At 40.7% G+C, this 18,062-nt stretch overlaps 1 protein-coding gene across 2 annotated transcripts in view; it reads right to left on the bottom strand.

Moving 5' to 3' along the window:
* The window catches only part of LOC133951801 (cGMP-inhibited 3',5'-cyclic phosphodiesterase 3A-like), a 46,562-nt gene that overhangs the window by 17,140 nt on the left and 11,360 nt on the right, over positions 1-18,062 (bottom strand). For both annotated transcript variants that reach the window (XM_062385977.1, XM_062385978.1), the window contains exon 2: positions 1,796-2,041. In XM_062385977.1, the coding sequence (XP_062241961.1) occupies positions 1,796-2,041 (246 nt within the window). The remainder of the gene's footprint in view (positions 1-1,795; positions 2,042-18,062) is intronic.

The following is an 18,062-nucleotide window of genomic DNA, read 5'->3' as shown; positions in this document are numbered from 1 at the left end:
CTATTAACTATAACAAGTTACCTAGTGCTTCACAAATCAAATACACATAAGTAAAAACACAAAAAAACAAGATAAAAAATAATAAAACCTGCAACATGTGATGGAAATTCAAGCTAGACTCCCATTCCAATAATACAATTTATAATTGGTTAACATCAGAAAGTGACGTATGACATAGTATGTTTATGCTTTGATTCATAGGAAGCTACTGTCGTATTTCCTCAGGCAAGGTGTTTCAGGGCCTCTAAACTCTTCTTTCAAAAAGCTCTTCTTTTTCTATTTAGGCCTGTAATATGAGATAAAAGCATAGAAAAAAGTCCCTGTATCGTTAAAATTTTATATCGGACAAATGTAAAAAATGATGGGAAAAGACACGTGAAAGCCAAATGATACTGCTGACAGGAACTACAAGCCACAGAAAGTGTTCTCTGGTATCTTTTATCAAGAAATGAAATGAAATGCTTTGCTGTCCTGCAAAGCTCAATTGACATCTGCTATTTCTGAAATTCGGCAGCGTCTCATCGAGTTCCACTACATGGGCCGAGCGTTCAGGCAGCGTTAAAGCTGCTAGTCACTTTTCCTGGTAGACTATCCTGCATTGCATCACACGCTTTATTTAGTTTCCTTGCTGCCTTAAGTGCCTGCATACATTTTGAAGCAGCAGCCTTGTTAAACATTCAAAGCCCTCTGGAAGCCAGTGCGTCATTGTTAGCTACGTTAGAGCCACACACGAAGTTAGCTGTGTGTATGCAGGAAGAGGTATACCTGTGTAGGTTTGTGTGTGTGTTTGGGCATATATTGAATTATACAACAAAACTAAAACCTAACGTTATATTACGTCATTTATTCAGAATATTTTCAATTACTGTTTAAGTAAAATAGAACTTCCTACCTGGAATCATTCTTTAACTTTAAAGGGCCACTCCATTGACTCTATATAGACATGAACGACATGTCAGCTCCCAAAAGTGAAGCTAAATCATCTTGATCGCCCCCTGGTGGTTGGCTGCAGTATGGGTCTACAACCTTGCCTCCTCTATGTGAGTGGATGGAACATTGATCAAACCAAAAAGTCAATGTATACATTAAAAAAGTTTCAGTTGCTGTTTGTTCAGGTTTTCTGTAAAGTTTGGTTTTAATCATTTATTTCATGCTATAAATAAAACGGGGTGTAAACATCATGATTGACAACTGAGACTGACCAGAGATTAGTTGAGTCTCTGGCTCCACATGGCATCAGAAGCACAAAATTGCCGTGCCTGTGTCCTGGATATCTTTTAGCTTTGTTTTTGTGCAGCAGGAAGAAGTTAATTTTACGGATTAAAGATTAAAGACAAAAATGTTTTACAGGACTTGGGGAATACAACTGCATATGTGAAACAAAAGGTTGACTAAAGCTTTTGGGACTCTAGGGGGAGCTGTGTGAAGTGAGATGAATTGCACTGGTTACGCTACAAGTTTGAAATGAAAAATAAGGAGAGTTTTACAGAGAAGCGAGTTTAGCAATGTAACTCCTCATCTCTGTTTCAGACTATCTGCGCGACAGGTCGTAGCCGCATCTAGCATAACACATCCATATCTCTGACTCTCAGTGATCAAGTTGCACTCTGGGTAATGTAGGCACCAGGATTTATGAAGGCAGAAAGCAGCCACTCTTTCTGTAAATAAATGCTTCCTGTTAGCTGGTGAATGAACTTATAGTTTACATCCTTTGTCTTTGGAATTTGAAATTGTTGTTCAGCACATGTAAAGTATTTCAAACCTATAAAAGAAATGGTAAAAAACAAATATTTACCTTTGGGATGGCCAGTCTCTCTGCTTTGTCGGGCCCCTCCTCCGAGTCGGAGCAGCCTTGTGTGTCGCCAGGGATGCGAGGCTGGTGCAGCGGCTGGAGGCTGATCTGGGTGCTAAGGAGGTTGCTGACGGCCTTCAGAGAGATGCAGGTGTTGGGGGGCAGTGAGGGGTCGGCCAGCAGGTCTGAGATCAAACCGTGGGCCTCCCCCATCACGGCGATGTCCACTACCACACTGGTGCCCGACGACTAGGGATGGGGGGGAAGAGAAGGACACTGAGTTAATTTTATATGATGTCTTGCGATGATGACGCAGTAAACCTACCTCACACTACCACGCACACGTGAATGAGCAAGAGGACGTTGTACTGGAGACGTTTGTGTGTGCGTGTGTGTGTTGAATAAGGAGTAGTGAAAGTGTTATATATATATTAAACATTGCTCATATATATGCTACTATATCATATAAGAAAATTGTCAAAGATCCATCATATCGACTGTGAATTCCAGAGGCCTGTCCACGTCAAAGGTCAACGCTGTTTGGTTGATGTTGATGTTAATGTCAACATGTGCTTATCATCAGCTCCTTAAGCTTCTTATCAATTACAACACTCTGTGAGAAACATGTACCCGCCTCCAATGCAATCATCAAATACTATACACACAAACACACACACACATGGACACGAACACACAATGAACGTTTAATCATCAGCTGGGCTACATTTAGTTAAATAAACGTTAAAAACAGTTTGCATATCACATTGTGCGGATCATCTTTGCAGATCATCTATAAGTTGTGTATGTTAGGAAGATTTGATTGTGAACATATCAGAATTGCTCAAAATGTTCACTCTAATAATTTATTTAAACTCTAATATATATTGCGAATATTACCTTTTATGTTAGAATGAATTACGGCTAATAAGACCCCCAGGTAGAGTTTACTCAGTGCACTGTGGCTTATTTAATCTAGAGATAACATGAAGATCCCTCCTGATCGATCGATCAATTTGCTCGAGGTTCATTTCCAGTCGACCAAGGTTTTCTGTATACAGAAAACCTTGGTTGAGTTGACAGTTGACTTTAGCTCTATTTTAAAATGTCAGTAATGTGGAAATGTCATGAATGGTCACAGACTGACCCACTGTGGTTCAACACATGAAGCTGAGAGCAGACCAGAATATCACTGTAACTACAAAGAGAACGGAGTAAAGCTGGATTCAGTGAACTACACACTAGTGTCTAACTATGTTGCTATAGTAACAATGATTTAGGGTGTGGACAAACCCCCAAAATCCCCAAAAAATACTCATGTGGGACTAAACTGGCTGAATTAATACATTTACACAATTTCCACTTCTCTGCAGCAAAGTCTGTGGAAATGGTGAAAGAGTTCTCCAGTGAACGTTGTATAAACTGCTAAAAAGTATTAATATAAAACTCACTAAATCTCACTCACTAACCCTAACCCTGGAGCAAGACCTTAGGCGAGGGACCATATAACACATGTGTTGTGCTCTCTCCAATGGCTTCCTTTCAGTGTCAATCTCTCAATTGACTGGCACCACCTGTAGCTGAACTTCTTCATGCTCACACTCCAGCTAGAGAGCTAAAGGTAAGCCACTCAGCTGCTCCTAGATCTGCCTGAAACTAGGTTCATTACCAGATTGAGCCTTTGCAGTCGCCGCCCCAAACTTGTGGAACAGCTTACAGTTCCATATCCAACCCCCCCCCCCACACACACACACACACACTCACACACACTATCCAAACAAAGTGACAGATGACTCTCATGATATTCTCCCCTTAACAGATTGTATTAGCTCTTCAAACATGTCGGGGCTCACGGCTGTGATGTGATGAGTAAATGCATCAAGCGCATTGGACGACAGCTTCCTGGAAGTGTGCACGTACGAGTGTGCATGTGTCACCTCAACCTGAACAAAACCCATTAGACCACTCCAGAGCTTTATGACATCCTGCTATTGTGACATTTACCCATTACCTGGCAGTAATGGACTCTGTTCAGCTAATGTCAGGGAGAGACTGAGATAAAGGGAGCGTGTGTGTGTGAGAGAGATTTTGTGTGTTGCAGTAGTTTTTATGTCAATTTTCTCTGTAAGAATACTTTGCAGATTTAGCATTTTACTTTAAAACAACCTGCAGTACGTGTGTGCATTTGCAAGTGCGCTCAGTGCAACGTGCATAAGCATTTCAGCTGATAAAGTGCTCCACAGTGCTGCTCTAGTGGAGACACAGCGGAGAGGCAAGGCGAGGGAGAAGGTTATCGATTCCTCCCAGCATAAAGGCCCAAAGGAGACGGAAGGGTGAGCGATGGTCAATGAGTGAATCAACAGCGGGCACACGCAGATATGTGTTCACACACATACATGCACACACACACACCGGCATGCATGCATGCATGTAGCAGCATCGCCCCTTGGGATCAGTCTGTGAGGCTTTCAGGATAATACAGTACACGCTGCACAGAGAACACAGAGTCATATTCCCATAACAAATGCAATGCACTGTAACAGAAGACATTATTAAACTGTTGTCTGTGATGATGTGCACAGATAAGTAAAATCAGATTCATCAAGCTCCTAAGAATAGAACCACTGATAGGATCAGTATCCAGGCCACATTATCATCCATGTTAAAAGGTAAACGGAAATTCATTCAGAGAAAGGACATTTACTTGGTAACCAACTTCAACATTTCAGATCCACAGTACATTCAGAATGATCATACTGTTCTGTTGAAATACCAGAGCGGCTTTGTGTGAGGGGATTGATTGTGATTTATTGAATTAGAAAACTTGATATTGTTTTAGTGGCCAAGAAACCTAAACTAAAGGGAATTCCCTTTATTTTGTTTCAATTTAGTTTATATTCTATTATTTAAATGGGCAATATAGCTGTTGTCAGACGTGACCTCCGGCTAAAATCTGTAGAATTAGCGTCGTGTACCAAGAGGTTGTTTTTCACACGTGCACAACACAGTGTAGGTTCTCGGCAACGAAACGTTGACAACAGCATCTAATCCACCACATTCACAGGTGGAGCAGCCTAGTGCAGCAGACGCAGGAATTGACGTATTAGCTGACCTCCTAAGATCACGTGATTTTGTTTACAGCCCGACACCATCATCAGCTCTTATCACCACAAAATTGTCTTGACATCTTCGTCTGTGTCTTCTAAATGTATGTCACTGCTTTTTTCACTGCAAGATATATATATATTTTACAAGACTTTATACCAGGAGGCCAGGTAGATAAAGTCTGCAGAAGCTGCGGAGCGGCTCGCTCGGACCTTTGCGTTCACACATGCGGAAAAAGACGGAGGGACTACGGAGTCCCAGTGCATGTCTGTGGGCAGCTTATGTAACTTCATCCATCAGGGGTCTCTCAGTCAAAATAACAACAAATGACCTAGTTTGATGACATTTTGAAGCAGCGTGGGATCATGGGAGTTGTTGTCTTTACCATCGTTGCAGACGTCATCTATTAAACTTCTATTCATGACCCCTTGCAATCGGCAGTGAATAATCGTGATCTGTTATGAGTGACCGATACAAACAGTGGAAGGAAGAATCAGCTAACTGGCTAGCAGTGTGTTTTTCCTTCATCCTAAGCTGTTATTATAGAAGAGACGGGCAAAGTCACAGCTAAGGAGGATAGATTTCTCTAAGTTCGATACATTGTCTGAAGCATGTGGGATTATGTAAGTGCACATATCACATACGTAAAGTTGTTTTTAAGCATTTGAATGAATTAAGTTTGTTTTTTTTAAGGGTAAGGAGCTTGAATAAGTAATTTCTGGACAGATGTTTTTGTAGCATGCATTTAAACTGCTTTTGATGTCAGCTACATAATCTACACCGTACACACTGTGTGACTATTCCCTTATGGGAGTGTACACTATCACCAAACTCAATTTCAAAGCTAATGCCACAGAAATGTCATCTTCTTTCCCCTTTTCCCTCCTGTAGCATCGCTGCTATTTCCCACTGGACCCCCATCCCCCACCCCCCTCCTGAGAGCGAGTCGGGAGATATGTAGGCAGATCAGGCAGAAAGGCAGATGGTGAAAAGAGAGGGGGAGTGAGATAAAGAGAAAAAGAGTGATGGACACAGTGCAAAAGAGGAGCTGAGTCCACAGGCAGGCCATGGCCAGTCAAGTAAGAAAGAGCAGAGCTCAATGTGTCAGGCCAGCTGAGCTCCTCTGCGGTCTTACTCTACAACAACTGTAAATACAGCACTACAGCGAGGGAACTGACCACTACACCAACAGTACAGAGACACTGTCAAACATACAGAATACCTCCACACCACTCCTATAGGCTTAGCAGGAGGATGCAGCCGAGCACGAGCTCAGAGCCACAGGGGCCAACTTCATGTTCTGGATAGAGGAGGGTGGAAGCAGAATTGTAAACAGTTGCAGGATTGCAGAGCAGCGTTGCCTCAAAGTTGCAAGGCTATTAATCCTTAACAAACTCTATAGATTTGTTAATGATGATGCATATGTTTGTAACTGTCGGTTTGCAATACATTTACCTTTTCCTCAATATTCTTAATGTGTTTAACTGATGCAAAATTCAATAGATTCTGATGCTAAAGTTTTAGATGGGAAAAAACAGTGTCTTGTGATACTACAAGGCAGCCACATCCATCCTAACACAACAACAACACACAGTACCTAGTATAAGAACAATAGTGACAGTAAATCCCTCAGCAGGGGCTTCACTCTGGGAGCAGCAGCCTCCTCTCACATGTGTAACTGACCTGAAAACTCGACTGTATCAAGAAGCTTAATTTAGACATTGCTTCAAGTTGTCCTATTTAAACCATCTCATCATTACTGATTAAATGGGTTTCCTTTTTCTGCACATACATGCACGCACACACACACACACACACACACACACACACAAATGCACACACGCACACACACACACACATATACACACACACATACATGAATGCACACACCAAAGAAACTCCAATTAAACCAATACTGAACCTGTTTAGGAGGATGTGTATTGTCTTGATGGCGTCCCATGATAGTTGCCGAGTGTCTCCTCTGCATCGTTCGTGCTCAGTATCTCTTTCAACCGTAGTACAAGTGTCCTTCAGAGTCTCAATCCAGAGCAACTGACATTTCAGTAATGTAGCCCACAGACACTTCCTCACACTCTCTTCCTCGCCTCGGCTCTTCTCCTCTCTGCTGTTTCATGAAACTCCCTCCGTTCCTCTCACCCGCCCCTGCCTGCGCTTCTCTGCCAATTGCAAATGTTCACAGACGGCCCTGTGATAAGGAGGAGACCTGCGGTACATAGAAATCGGTTGTATTGAAAATACCTGGTTGCTAGGTTACGTCAGGACAAAGATCAAAGTGACTTGTCCGCGACCATAAAATAGTTGTTCGGGGCTCAATTGGTCCCAGTTACACTACGCCCACTACTCATCTGGCGTTTCCTGTGACAGCAGGTGATGCATGACAACCGAGCCGCGAGAGTTGTGCATTATCACAACGGAGGCTTTCTGCATCAGGAAACTGAGGCGCACATTGATTAATAAAAGTCAATTTCAAAACGATAGGTGTGTTGTTGGATGAAATCTGGATGACCAGTGAGGAAACAATACTATATGATGATTGTCTAAAAGGGCAAGTGGTTCTTAAAACATTGCTGACATTCCCCCTGTGGAAATATAATGTTTTTACTGACATGGAGATGAGCTGGATGGTTTGAGTTAGTTTTGTGGAAATGAAAAATGTTTCTGAGACACCAGGCTTTCCTTGTATTAGTGACAGTGAAACCTAGTCCTGATGTGGCCCTAAGGAGCATCACCTGTTTTTGATTTTCTTTTCAGTCCATGTCGTAAATTAACAGGTCATTCTTCTGTCTGAATAAATCCTCAGTGATTGTATAGTTAATCTACGTAGTAAAATGCATCCTTTTGGATTAAACGCACAATGGTAATAGTAGCCTCTGCCCCTAGGGGTCTCTCAATCAAAACAATAATAATAAAAGACGTGGTTTAATGACGTCGTTAAGCAGCGTGCCATCATGGGAGTTGTTGTCTACACCATCATTACTGAGGATCAACCTGACGAGAATCAGGGGTAAATCAAATTAGTTGCTGAGGTCATGTATACGAAAATCATTCTCCCCGGAAGTTATAGCAGAGACGGGCAAAGCCAAGGGTAAAGCATGTGATGCACTTAAAAGGCGACCAAAATAAAACATCCCTTCACCTTCAATAAAATTGAGATGTATCTCCGGGTTAGAACATCATTGAAAACATTTTGGATAATGTAAGAACACAAATAAATCATATCAATTTTAGACATTTTAATATAGAATTGTTACAAATTGTGTATTTTATTAATCTAAATTCATTAGATAAGTCAATATTTTCTGTAATGCGTCTCAACTCATTATCTCAAAAACTAAATAGAATTAATAAAACTTTTTAAGTAAGAGCTATTCTAATTCAAGCTGAGTAAGACGATAATCTCACACACATCACGCTCATCCTTACTCCTCTCCTTCTCTCTCTCTCCTGGCTGCACTGACCTGGGATCTGCTCAGAACTCTCTTGTTGTCCCATTCTGGTTGGCACATAATCAAGAGCTGGAGAATTTAGGCTAAATGTCAGAAAGCCTGCCCGCTCCGAGACACGACCGAGTGCTGTCTGAGGACAGAACGTCTTCTACTGTCCCTCCTTCACTCACCCCTCCCTACGTCCCTCTCTTCGTCATCCCGTCTAAAAATGAAACAAGAGCAGGTGCTGGTGATGAGAGAAAAAAAAAAGAAAGAGAGTAAAACACGCATCACGCTAAATGCTGGAGGGCTGATCTACATATGGCTCTACCCCTCACCCACCACCATGGCTCTCCTCTCGCTGCACTGATTTTTCAGATTTCTTCAATGTGAGAAAAGTGTCATTTAATTTCATAGACGTGCGATGAGTTTCCCTAAGTGTGGCAGCTTTGAAGTCGATGGATGGCACATTTAACAGTGCCAGTCTCTTTGTTGAGCAGAAACTGAACACAACACAGTCCAAACACAACATGTGCACTGGACACACAAAGATAAAACTGATAATCTTGACTGACAAGATGGTCAGCACCTCTTGCATTCACCACAATAGTGAAGGGTTTATTTAAAGTTGCAATAAAAAACTAGTAAACTCAAGTGGCAGTAAGAATTCTATTTGAATTCAGACATTTGAGGACTGAAATAAATGATAATGAATAAATAGTGCACTCCTCTGACCTACTTTAATGTTACCAACAGCTGGTGAAGTGAGGATGGAGAGTCAAGTTTAGACTAAAGAGAGATACTACTCTGTCTGAGGAGGTTGCGCATTTCTTGCGCATTTGATGTATAGTGTCATTTATAAACAGCGGATTTTTTTGCAGGTAAACAACATCTGAACGATTTTGTACAGGGAGCACAACGGTGATAGACCAACTATTTTATACTTAGTTGCATTATTACATTTTCACCGGTAGATGTCTTGATCGCATTATAACCTCCTATTGACAATCAAACTACTTGTAACATGTAGACAGGGTTTGGGTTTAGGTTTGGCTTGTCCTTTGAAAAGCAAAATACACAATTCTCATTTATAATATCAAATAAGAGTTTGACTAGCTTCTCTAAATTCACCAGAGAACAGCAAAGTAACTTGGACCATCAGGAATAGGCTAGTTAGCTTCGGCTGTCATTTCCGGACATACAAGTAAAGACTGCCCTCTTCACTTACATGGAATTTGGTTACAAACACACTAAAAGTATTTTTGAACAAACAAAATGTAATTTATGTGAAGGTAAGCTTGACCCATTAACTGTTAATGCTTAGACATGTTGGGCCTTCTCCAACTCGTTGTTCAGAATGTTTTTAGTGCAAAAAACAAACATTGTAACGATAGCTAATGCTAATTATCAATAGATCTAATGATAAATATTTGATTATTCGTCCCAGGACTAGTTTGCATGTCCGTGTGTAGCGTCTGTGGACTGCCCTAGCTGTCATAGTTTGTAGGCTGATGTCATAAAACGAGATGACCTCACAACCCAACAAGAGATGACTTTGCAGTTTGAATGACAGATGAAATAATCTGACTAATACAGCGGATTCATGTTTTATGTGAGCCCCTCAGGATGAGAGGGAGGATGGAAGAGTTGTTTGTCTGCAATGCTGAATCGCACTGAGCTCCTGCAGATCATGTAAAGTATATACTGTATATAGGAGTCAGACTAGAGAAGAAACTAATGAGACGCTCTATCACAGTCTACACACACATTTCAGCTTCTTTTGTTTCTATGCTCCTCTATGCTCCTCTGTGCTCTGCCGTCCCTTGATGGCGTCCATTACGGTTCAAATGCAGTTCGCACATCAAGTGTATAGGAGGCTGAGAAATCGCACAGACCTAATGCAGTCCTGAACCACATAATCTTTGATGGCTCCCTCCTTCAGTGGCAAGTAGACTGCTTCTTATTTCACTCGTGCAACTGCAACACAAAGCTCTAAAGGTGAATGATACAATTTTAACTTGTAGATATCACCAGGACCCGTCTTTAGTGTTTATATTGTGCAAATGAGACATTATCTTTTTTCCCTACATTTTCCAGACACCAGGTTCAACATTTTTGTTCTATTTGTTGATTTACTAGATGTTTTTAGAGGTTGGTTATGGTCTTACTGAGGGGATTTGGGGTATCCCTCCATAAGTCAGAAAACCCTGTCCTTAGCCTTAAAAATAATCAATTTTCACCAGGTCTTTGGAATAAAAAGTTCTCTAAAAGCTATGAATCATAAATGAACAAACCCCTGAGCAAAATCCTTTTCAGAACATTGACAGGAATAAAACTGCAAAGTTTGGTGAATGTTAGACATACTGAGTGAAGGCAAAATAGCCCCAAATCTCTAAATTCACCAGTGATGGAGAATTGTTTTTCCCTTTAGTGTCTCACCGTGAATATGTTTTATCGTTTATCCTGTACAAGTATGTTTCATCTAGCACACACAGCTATATGGGTGGAATAGCCAACACATGAATACACACTGCACACTGCAGGGGGAGCACTGTGCTCTGTGTGTTAAAGCAAACAAATTAGCAGTAACATAATAACTCAGAGCCAAACAACACCACATAAGCTTAATTTCATACAATAACAATTGTCTCAAATTTATCTCATATATATATATATATGTGTATATATATACATATATGTATATATATATATATATATCATATATCATATATGCTCTATTTTATTTATATATATATATATATATATATATATATATATATATATATATAATATCTAATACCAATGCGCTATTGGAGAGAAATCCCATCTGAGTTCATAACAGGTACCACCCTGTTCACACCGTGTGACCAGTTAGCAGTGTGTGTGTAGCTTTGAGTGTTATGACATCCTAAAGTCATGTAAGGACTAAAGGGACTAAAGGCTGGTTGAATGTGTGTGGGTCTGTCTTTACACCTGCACACACGCAAAGACACAAGCACACACGTATACAAATGCAATAACACACAAACACTCACACAGTGGCACGATTCAGACAAGCCACCCAGCTGTCCAGACCCAAACCCCCACTGGGCCGTGACTGCTCTTACTGGATTCGAGTTAAGACAGAAAAATGAAGAGCGGGGAGACGGGAGAGACATGTGAAATATATGGGGAGAGACAGAGAAAAAAATACCATGAATTTAAAAAACTAGAATCTACTGTAAAAGAACAGAAATTACTATCTTTGTAGTAGCATATAATGTATCAGCGGATGCATCTAATTTCTTCATCTCTTCCTCTTCCTCTTTTTTTATATTCAGAATAATTCAATTGCATTAGAAAGATTTGCTAACAATCATTCATCTGGACTACAGAATTAAAAATGTCTAATTATATCACAGTCAATTTGCTAATTTAGTTATTGCCCAGTAATAAGATAATCTGAGGATCTGAGGGAATGGTGCAGCACATACGGTTTTACAAACAAACTGATTCATATTGACTGCAAGAGTCACTGTTTACTCACACAACACAGCGAGTGCAGATTGGGCAAAGCTTGGATTTGTGTGTGTGTGTGTGTGTGTGAGCATGTGTGTGTGTGCGTGCCAGAGATGGGACTCCTGGGCAGGATGATGACGGTGACTCATCCACCCACACACACACACACACACACACACACACACACAAACACACACACACACGTGTATTTAGACATGCACTCATCATCAACATCACTCAAAATCACGTTAGCGCTGCTCACTGATGCTAATTGTTCCCAAGCAGCGTATCAGGGCTCCTGTCGATGCCCAGTGAAACCAGACCACACTAGTGATTGCTTATTGATCTCATTACACGCTCACGTCACTCCGTCAAGCAAAGCGTTTGTGCGTGTGATGTACTGACTGACACATCCATCTGATCTCTGCAGCTACTAAAATGTAATGAGTAGTAAATACATGTATGTGAGAAAAAAAAGAACTAATGCTGAGTGAGAATATGGAAGAATTAGGATTTGAATTGTAGTAAAAGATCGTAATTCTTTTATCATTTCATTTTTTGTATCTCTGCAATGTTGTATCCCATGTGAAATGATCGTGCTGATGACACCCAGTAACACAGACTCAGGCAAGTGTATGTGTGTGTGTGTGTGTGTGTGTGTGTTTCACAGTGGAGTTGCATGTACTGTCACGCAAACGCATGCATGCATCTGTCTTCAACTTTAGATCATTCCATCTCATCTTCACATTCTCCTTTTCATGTTTGACGCATGAACTGTAGCATGTGATCATCTGTCCTGTAGCATGATGCCCTCGGCACATTGATGTATTTAATGCTTAATATGACTGCAGCCTGACTCATGTGAGACAACATGCTCTACAGCACGGGACATTAAAATGGCTCGTTCCCTGCAAAGAAAATGTCACAAAAGACAGCTGTGTGATTTATTACTGTATAATGTTGAAGGGATGTGTGGTGGCAGCGACAGAGCTGGTGGATGCATATACAACAGTATTCACTGCACAACAGATTCACTGAAAAGCTACATTATGCTTTTAAGATTTAAATATTGACAGCAAGGTGCTTTGCTGCCTGGAAAATACTATAATCCATCATCTTAAAGGCAAATTGTGTGTGACAGCAGATACTGTGTCTCATCAGTAGTCTGAGTTTCCATGTACTAGATGCCTACTTTGCAGGGCTGTTACTTTCCCCCCAAAATGTAAACGATCATCCATCTATTCAAGTGGGGAAAAGTTGTTTTGATAGTCATACACATCCTTACACTAAATTCACCACATTCAATACAAATTCATGAATTGTGTTGTTCATGGTGTGCTTAGGTGTGACCACTGTGGGCACCTGAAAAGAAAGCTATTCATACCACTATTTAGCAAAACATGAAGGAGTGAGTGAAGGTATGCATGAATCATGAATGAATAACCACAAATACAACAATGAAGAGATAAGGGTAAAAATGACAAAATGTAACTCCTTCATTAAGAACGTATCTACTTGTTATCCCTACTTCACTGAAGAAGCTGCATCACATGCGAACGGGTTCTCATGCATGCACAAGACTCACACACACACATCATTTCATCCCACTCTCCTCCTCCCTCCAAGGCTCCATGGCTAAGTTGAGTGCTTTTCCCTCGTGTTGTTGTACCCATGTTAGGCCACTGACGCCAGCCTCACCACATCTCTCTGTCAGCTTCCTGCTTTGGCTGATTGACACTGACGTTGCCGGGCGTTAGTATTCCCACAGGAACAACGTGATCGTCCAGACACCGGTCTTCCATTTGGAGATGCATGCCTAATGACTTGCATCCCATTTTGTGTCTGTGCCTCTTGCAGTTTTGCTCTTTAATGTTTTCCCTTTTGAAATCTTCCAGATGACACTTTTTTAAAGAGGATAACTGATATCAGACATCTCTACCGGAGCAAAACACTTTCTGCCACACTTCACATTTAGACTTGTGGTGCAAATAGTTCTATGAGATCCCATTGCATTTAATAAGAAACAAATAGAGCTCCCGTCTGGAAACCATGACTTAATATCTCATACAAATTATCTTGTAATTAAAGGTTATGATAATTGTCAAGCATCTATGTAAGACAGAGGCATTGTAACGCTGCCTGATTGAATGAGTTTTTACATTTTCTCCTTGATTTGAGACAGTGAAGGATGGCAGTTCATGTTACACAGATGATTGATTTATAATAGAAGAGATTTTAGTTACCTCTGGCGTGAAGGTTATGTTTTTACCCCTATCTTTTTGTTGGTTGGTCATTTTGCTTGAATTTCAGCAGGATCACCCAAAACCTGCTGAATGGATATCCATAAAATTTGGTGGATGGATGAGACATGGTCCAAAAAGGACTCCAATCTATTTTGGCTTGGATTCAAATAAAAGGGCAAATCCAGAAATGTCTTAAATTAGAGGGTATTATGCGACATCTTCACCAATTTCCCTGGTTGTATTTCATGGATCTTGATTTAAGACATCAGGCTTATATGTGGGACTGTTGGGCCTAGGCAGAGGTGGACGCATTACTTCTAATTTCTTTATGTCTCCTTTATATCTTTATACTTAATCAATATCAATATTCTTCATTATAAACTTGAATAGTCTTAAATTGTTTGGGCAGACCTAAGAGTTGTGAATGGATTATGTGAGCTATACTGTGAGCTGACGTCAATATTAAAACTATATAAACTAGAATCCTATGCAACAACAAAAACACAACTACTTTTAGACTCTTAGGCTACATTGCCATTTGTAAAACCCACAGACAAAATCCTCTTTATGGTTGTTTATCTGAACGATTTCTCCAGGGAAACATAAACACAGACCTTGGATTAGAAGCCTGCCAATACAAAATGTACACTAAATTACATTTGACATGATTATTTAGCTACATCATTTCTGTCTGTCTCAGCCTGGGATACATACAGACTCTACTGAAGAGGTTGAATAAAACCTATGATACGTGACAATGTGTGTGTATGTGTTGTGTGTACACAGTAAAGGTAACACACTGGTCTGAGGGATCAACAACAGACAGGAAGACACCAAGTTGTAAATTTGAAGAAGAACAAGAAAGAAGTGTCTCTTCTGGGTAACCTTGTCTTCAGGCTAAGCCAAAGATACTCAGCTTCATCCAATAAGGGTCTACTCATTGAATTCCTTGTTGAAAGAGATCGGAGAGAGAGAGAGGGAATGAAAAAAGTGGGAGGAGAATAAAGGCAGTGATAGACGATGAGAGAAAATAAGCTCAATGAAAGAATAGAACACGTTGACATTAGCACAAGATGCAGCTTGTGCTAATGTCAAGCCTGAAGAAACCGCAGGCCGCACACACATGTACGTCTGTGTTTGTATGTATGTGTGGTGGATCATGAGTGAGCCATCGAGACGGGCAGAGAGGGAGAGATTGTGTGTGGTGTGTGTTGTGTGTGTACCATCCTGTACACACATCACAGCCCAAGGCTCCCGACTCCTTCATCTGCTCCTCAGATGAGAACCAAGTGCTCGCTTTGTGATGCTTTAGCACAGATCAGAGAAAACAGGGTGCCATTTTTAGAATGGATCCAATTATTTCTGAATATCTGAAAACTTGACCTGAAGTAAACCTGTCCCCCATATCTAGTCTGAAAGTCCTGAGAGGGAGCAATCCACTGGGAGAAAGACAGATATGGTTGATGATGTAGGTACATCACATTACAGCCATAGCCTGTCAATAAAGAAATCTCCACTTCCTCCCACTATCCAGAAATGAAGCCGAAAATATCCTGGATATGGACACTGCCATATTTGAAAGAGATGGAGCCCGCATGGTAGTGATTTGAGAATGGTTGTGAGGTCACGCCAATAAACATGCTCGACTAATCGCTACTCTCTGAGATCTTTGAGAACAACCTATTTCATGTGTATTTTGAATTTGGTCCTTGTCACATTCACTAACGTGGACGAGGTTGGATTTATGTACTATATTGCAGGCAGCCTCCAGGTGGCCATCAAGACACTTTGGCATCACTTTTGTCTACGGTTCCCATGCACATTCTACCTGCAGGGTGACGATAACAATTTGGTTGTATATCGGTAGTCAGTTTTATTTTGTGTTTTGAGACAAAGACCAAAAAAAATTGTGTCTCCCTCAAGTTTCGGAAGAGCGGAAAAAAAAAGTCGAACATTTTTGCCTGATTTCAAGTATCCTGAAATCAGGCTCAAATTCTTGAGCAAAACAAATTAGAGAAATTAACCTGAGATCTATTTAATTGTTATAATTGTATGGAGTTACACGATGACAGTTGCGACACATCAATAACTACAATATTGAGAACTTGTTACTCTATGCACTCCATTGTCACTTCATGCACCTTTCATGGGATCTGAAATCACAGAGTTGTGATGACAGTTTTTACATTGCTTGATGACAGCTCGGGAATTTTTGCATTGATCTGCAAGAGAATATCGTCTTTTTTACCAATCAATTCTAGGCTGGATATTAACTTGTGAATAATGGATGAATGTTTACATTTTCAGAATAAAGTAACAGCCCTGCATAGTCTTTTGCCAAATAAGCACCAGATTCTCTGTACTCTCGTCATGGTCCCGCTCCTTATTATTCTATAGATCATAGATTTAAAACGCAGTGTGGCCGTAGCTGAAGAGGTCAAGTTTGAAACAGATCCCACATCTGGAGTGGTAACCGGTCTGGCCTCAGCTTGGATACGCTGGGATGATTGAGAATTCAGAGAAGGCATATCATGACTGGAGCCAGGCACATACACACACACACAAACATATCCACACACACATGCGTGCATGCATCAGTAGTGTCTTACATAACACAGTGAGTGATGGCAGCTGAGGACACAATAATACAGCCTTTGGCATTTGTCATGTGAATGTTGGACGGAGAGGAAATCGGGTGAGTGGGAAAGACAACAGAGAAGGACAGCCAGGCAGAAAAATTGACAAAAAAGCAAGAGAGAGAGAGAGACATAGCGAGAGAGAGAGAGAGAGAAAGTGGCAGAGAACGACTGATGGAAACGGATACAAAGAACGTTTTTTCTTTTCTTTTTTGACTACAGATACCCATGAGCCTGAGGCAAAATGCCTCGAGGGAAAATATTACCCGAGGTTAAAGCTGCAGTCATTTCCATGTCTTCCCAGTTTTCTGTCTTATCAAGAGAAGCTAAATCTCCCCCCTCAGTATGTGGTATATGGCTCTGATGCACCAAAGCAGTTTTTACATGACTGTATTTCATGCACCATCAAAGATTAAAGCAAGTTCTGCTCGGATACAAACTAAGTAACATCTGAGGCGAGTATATTCTTATCCAGAAGATTCAACGATCAGGCATCAGGCCTGTGTGTAAATACTTTTTGACCACACATACAGTACGCGTGGGGAACCGACTGCGCGATTATTGTTCACATATTTGCAATAAGGCAATGCACGTGTAGCAGTAGAGGGCACACCCCACAACTAAAGACTGACTCAGACCAATCTGTCTGAGTTTGCGTGTGGTAAACATAAACAAAGATGAGCACACTCGAGGAGATCAACATTCGGCTAATGTTACTACCAAGACGACAATGATACAAATGTGGGTCATTTCATCCTGGTCACACATCTTGTCTTAAAAATTCTCTGCTGCTTCTTGCTACTGCCCTGACCTATTATGTGGGAATTGAACCTTGTGTATGCATCGCCTTAATTTCTGAGGACATGCACAACCTATGCACCAAACAGATGAAGGATATGCATACGAGCCATCTTTTGTAGGCGTAGTTAACAGCTACATTGTGTCTAAATGGTATATACCCATAGCAAATATCATATACACTATGTTTGATCAAACTCATGATCGGTTTCAAGTCAATAAGAAATCTTACATAAACAAGAATTGTTCAAACATTGCAGAACGAATTCCCACGATATTTGATTAGAGGATTGGACATGGGTAAAAAGGAAACCCCTAAAATGTTGGGGCATATCCAGGAGTATTATTTCACTTTGTTCGGCATTACATTTTTCATTTGAATCTTAGATTCAATTTCAGAGTTATAGCACAGGATGGATCTGGATGTAAAAAAAGTTTGAAGCATTGAAATGTATGTGTGTGTGTGCAATTTAGTGGAGATAAAAATCCAGATCAGGTGGATTTAATAATTTAATAAGGCGAGAGTTTGGCCTAAGAGGAGATATGC

The sequence above is a fragment of the Platichthys flesus genome, chromosome 4, assembly GCF_949316205.1.
Source record: "Platichthys flesus chromosome 4, fPlaFle2.1, whole genome shotgun sequence".
In the NCBI taxonomy this organism is placed as follows: Eukaryota; Metazoa; Chordata; class Actinopteri; order Pleuronectiformes; family Pleuronectidae; genus Platichthys; species Platichthys flesus.
Note: the sequence above shows the minus strand (reverse complement) of the source record. Positions and strands in the feature narration are given on the sequence as shown.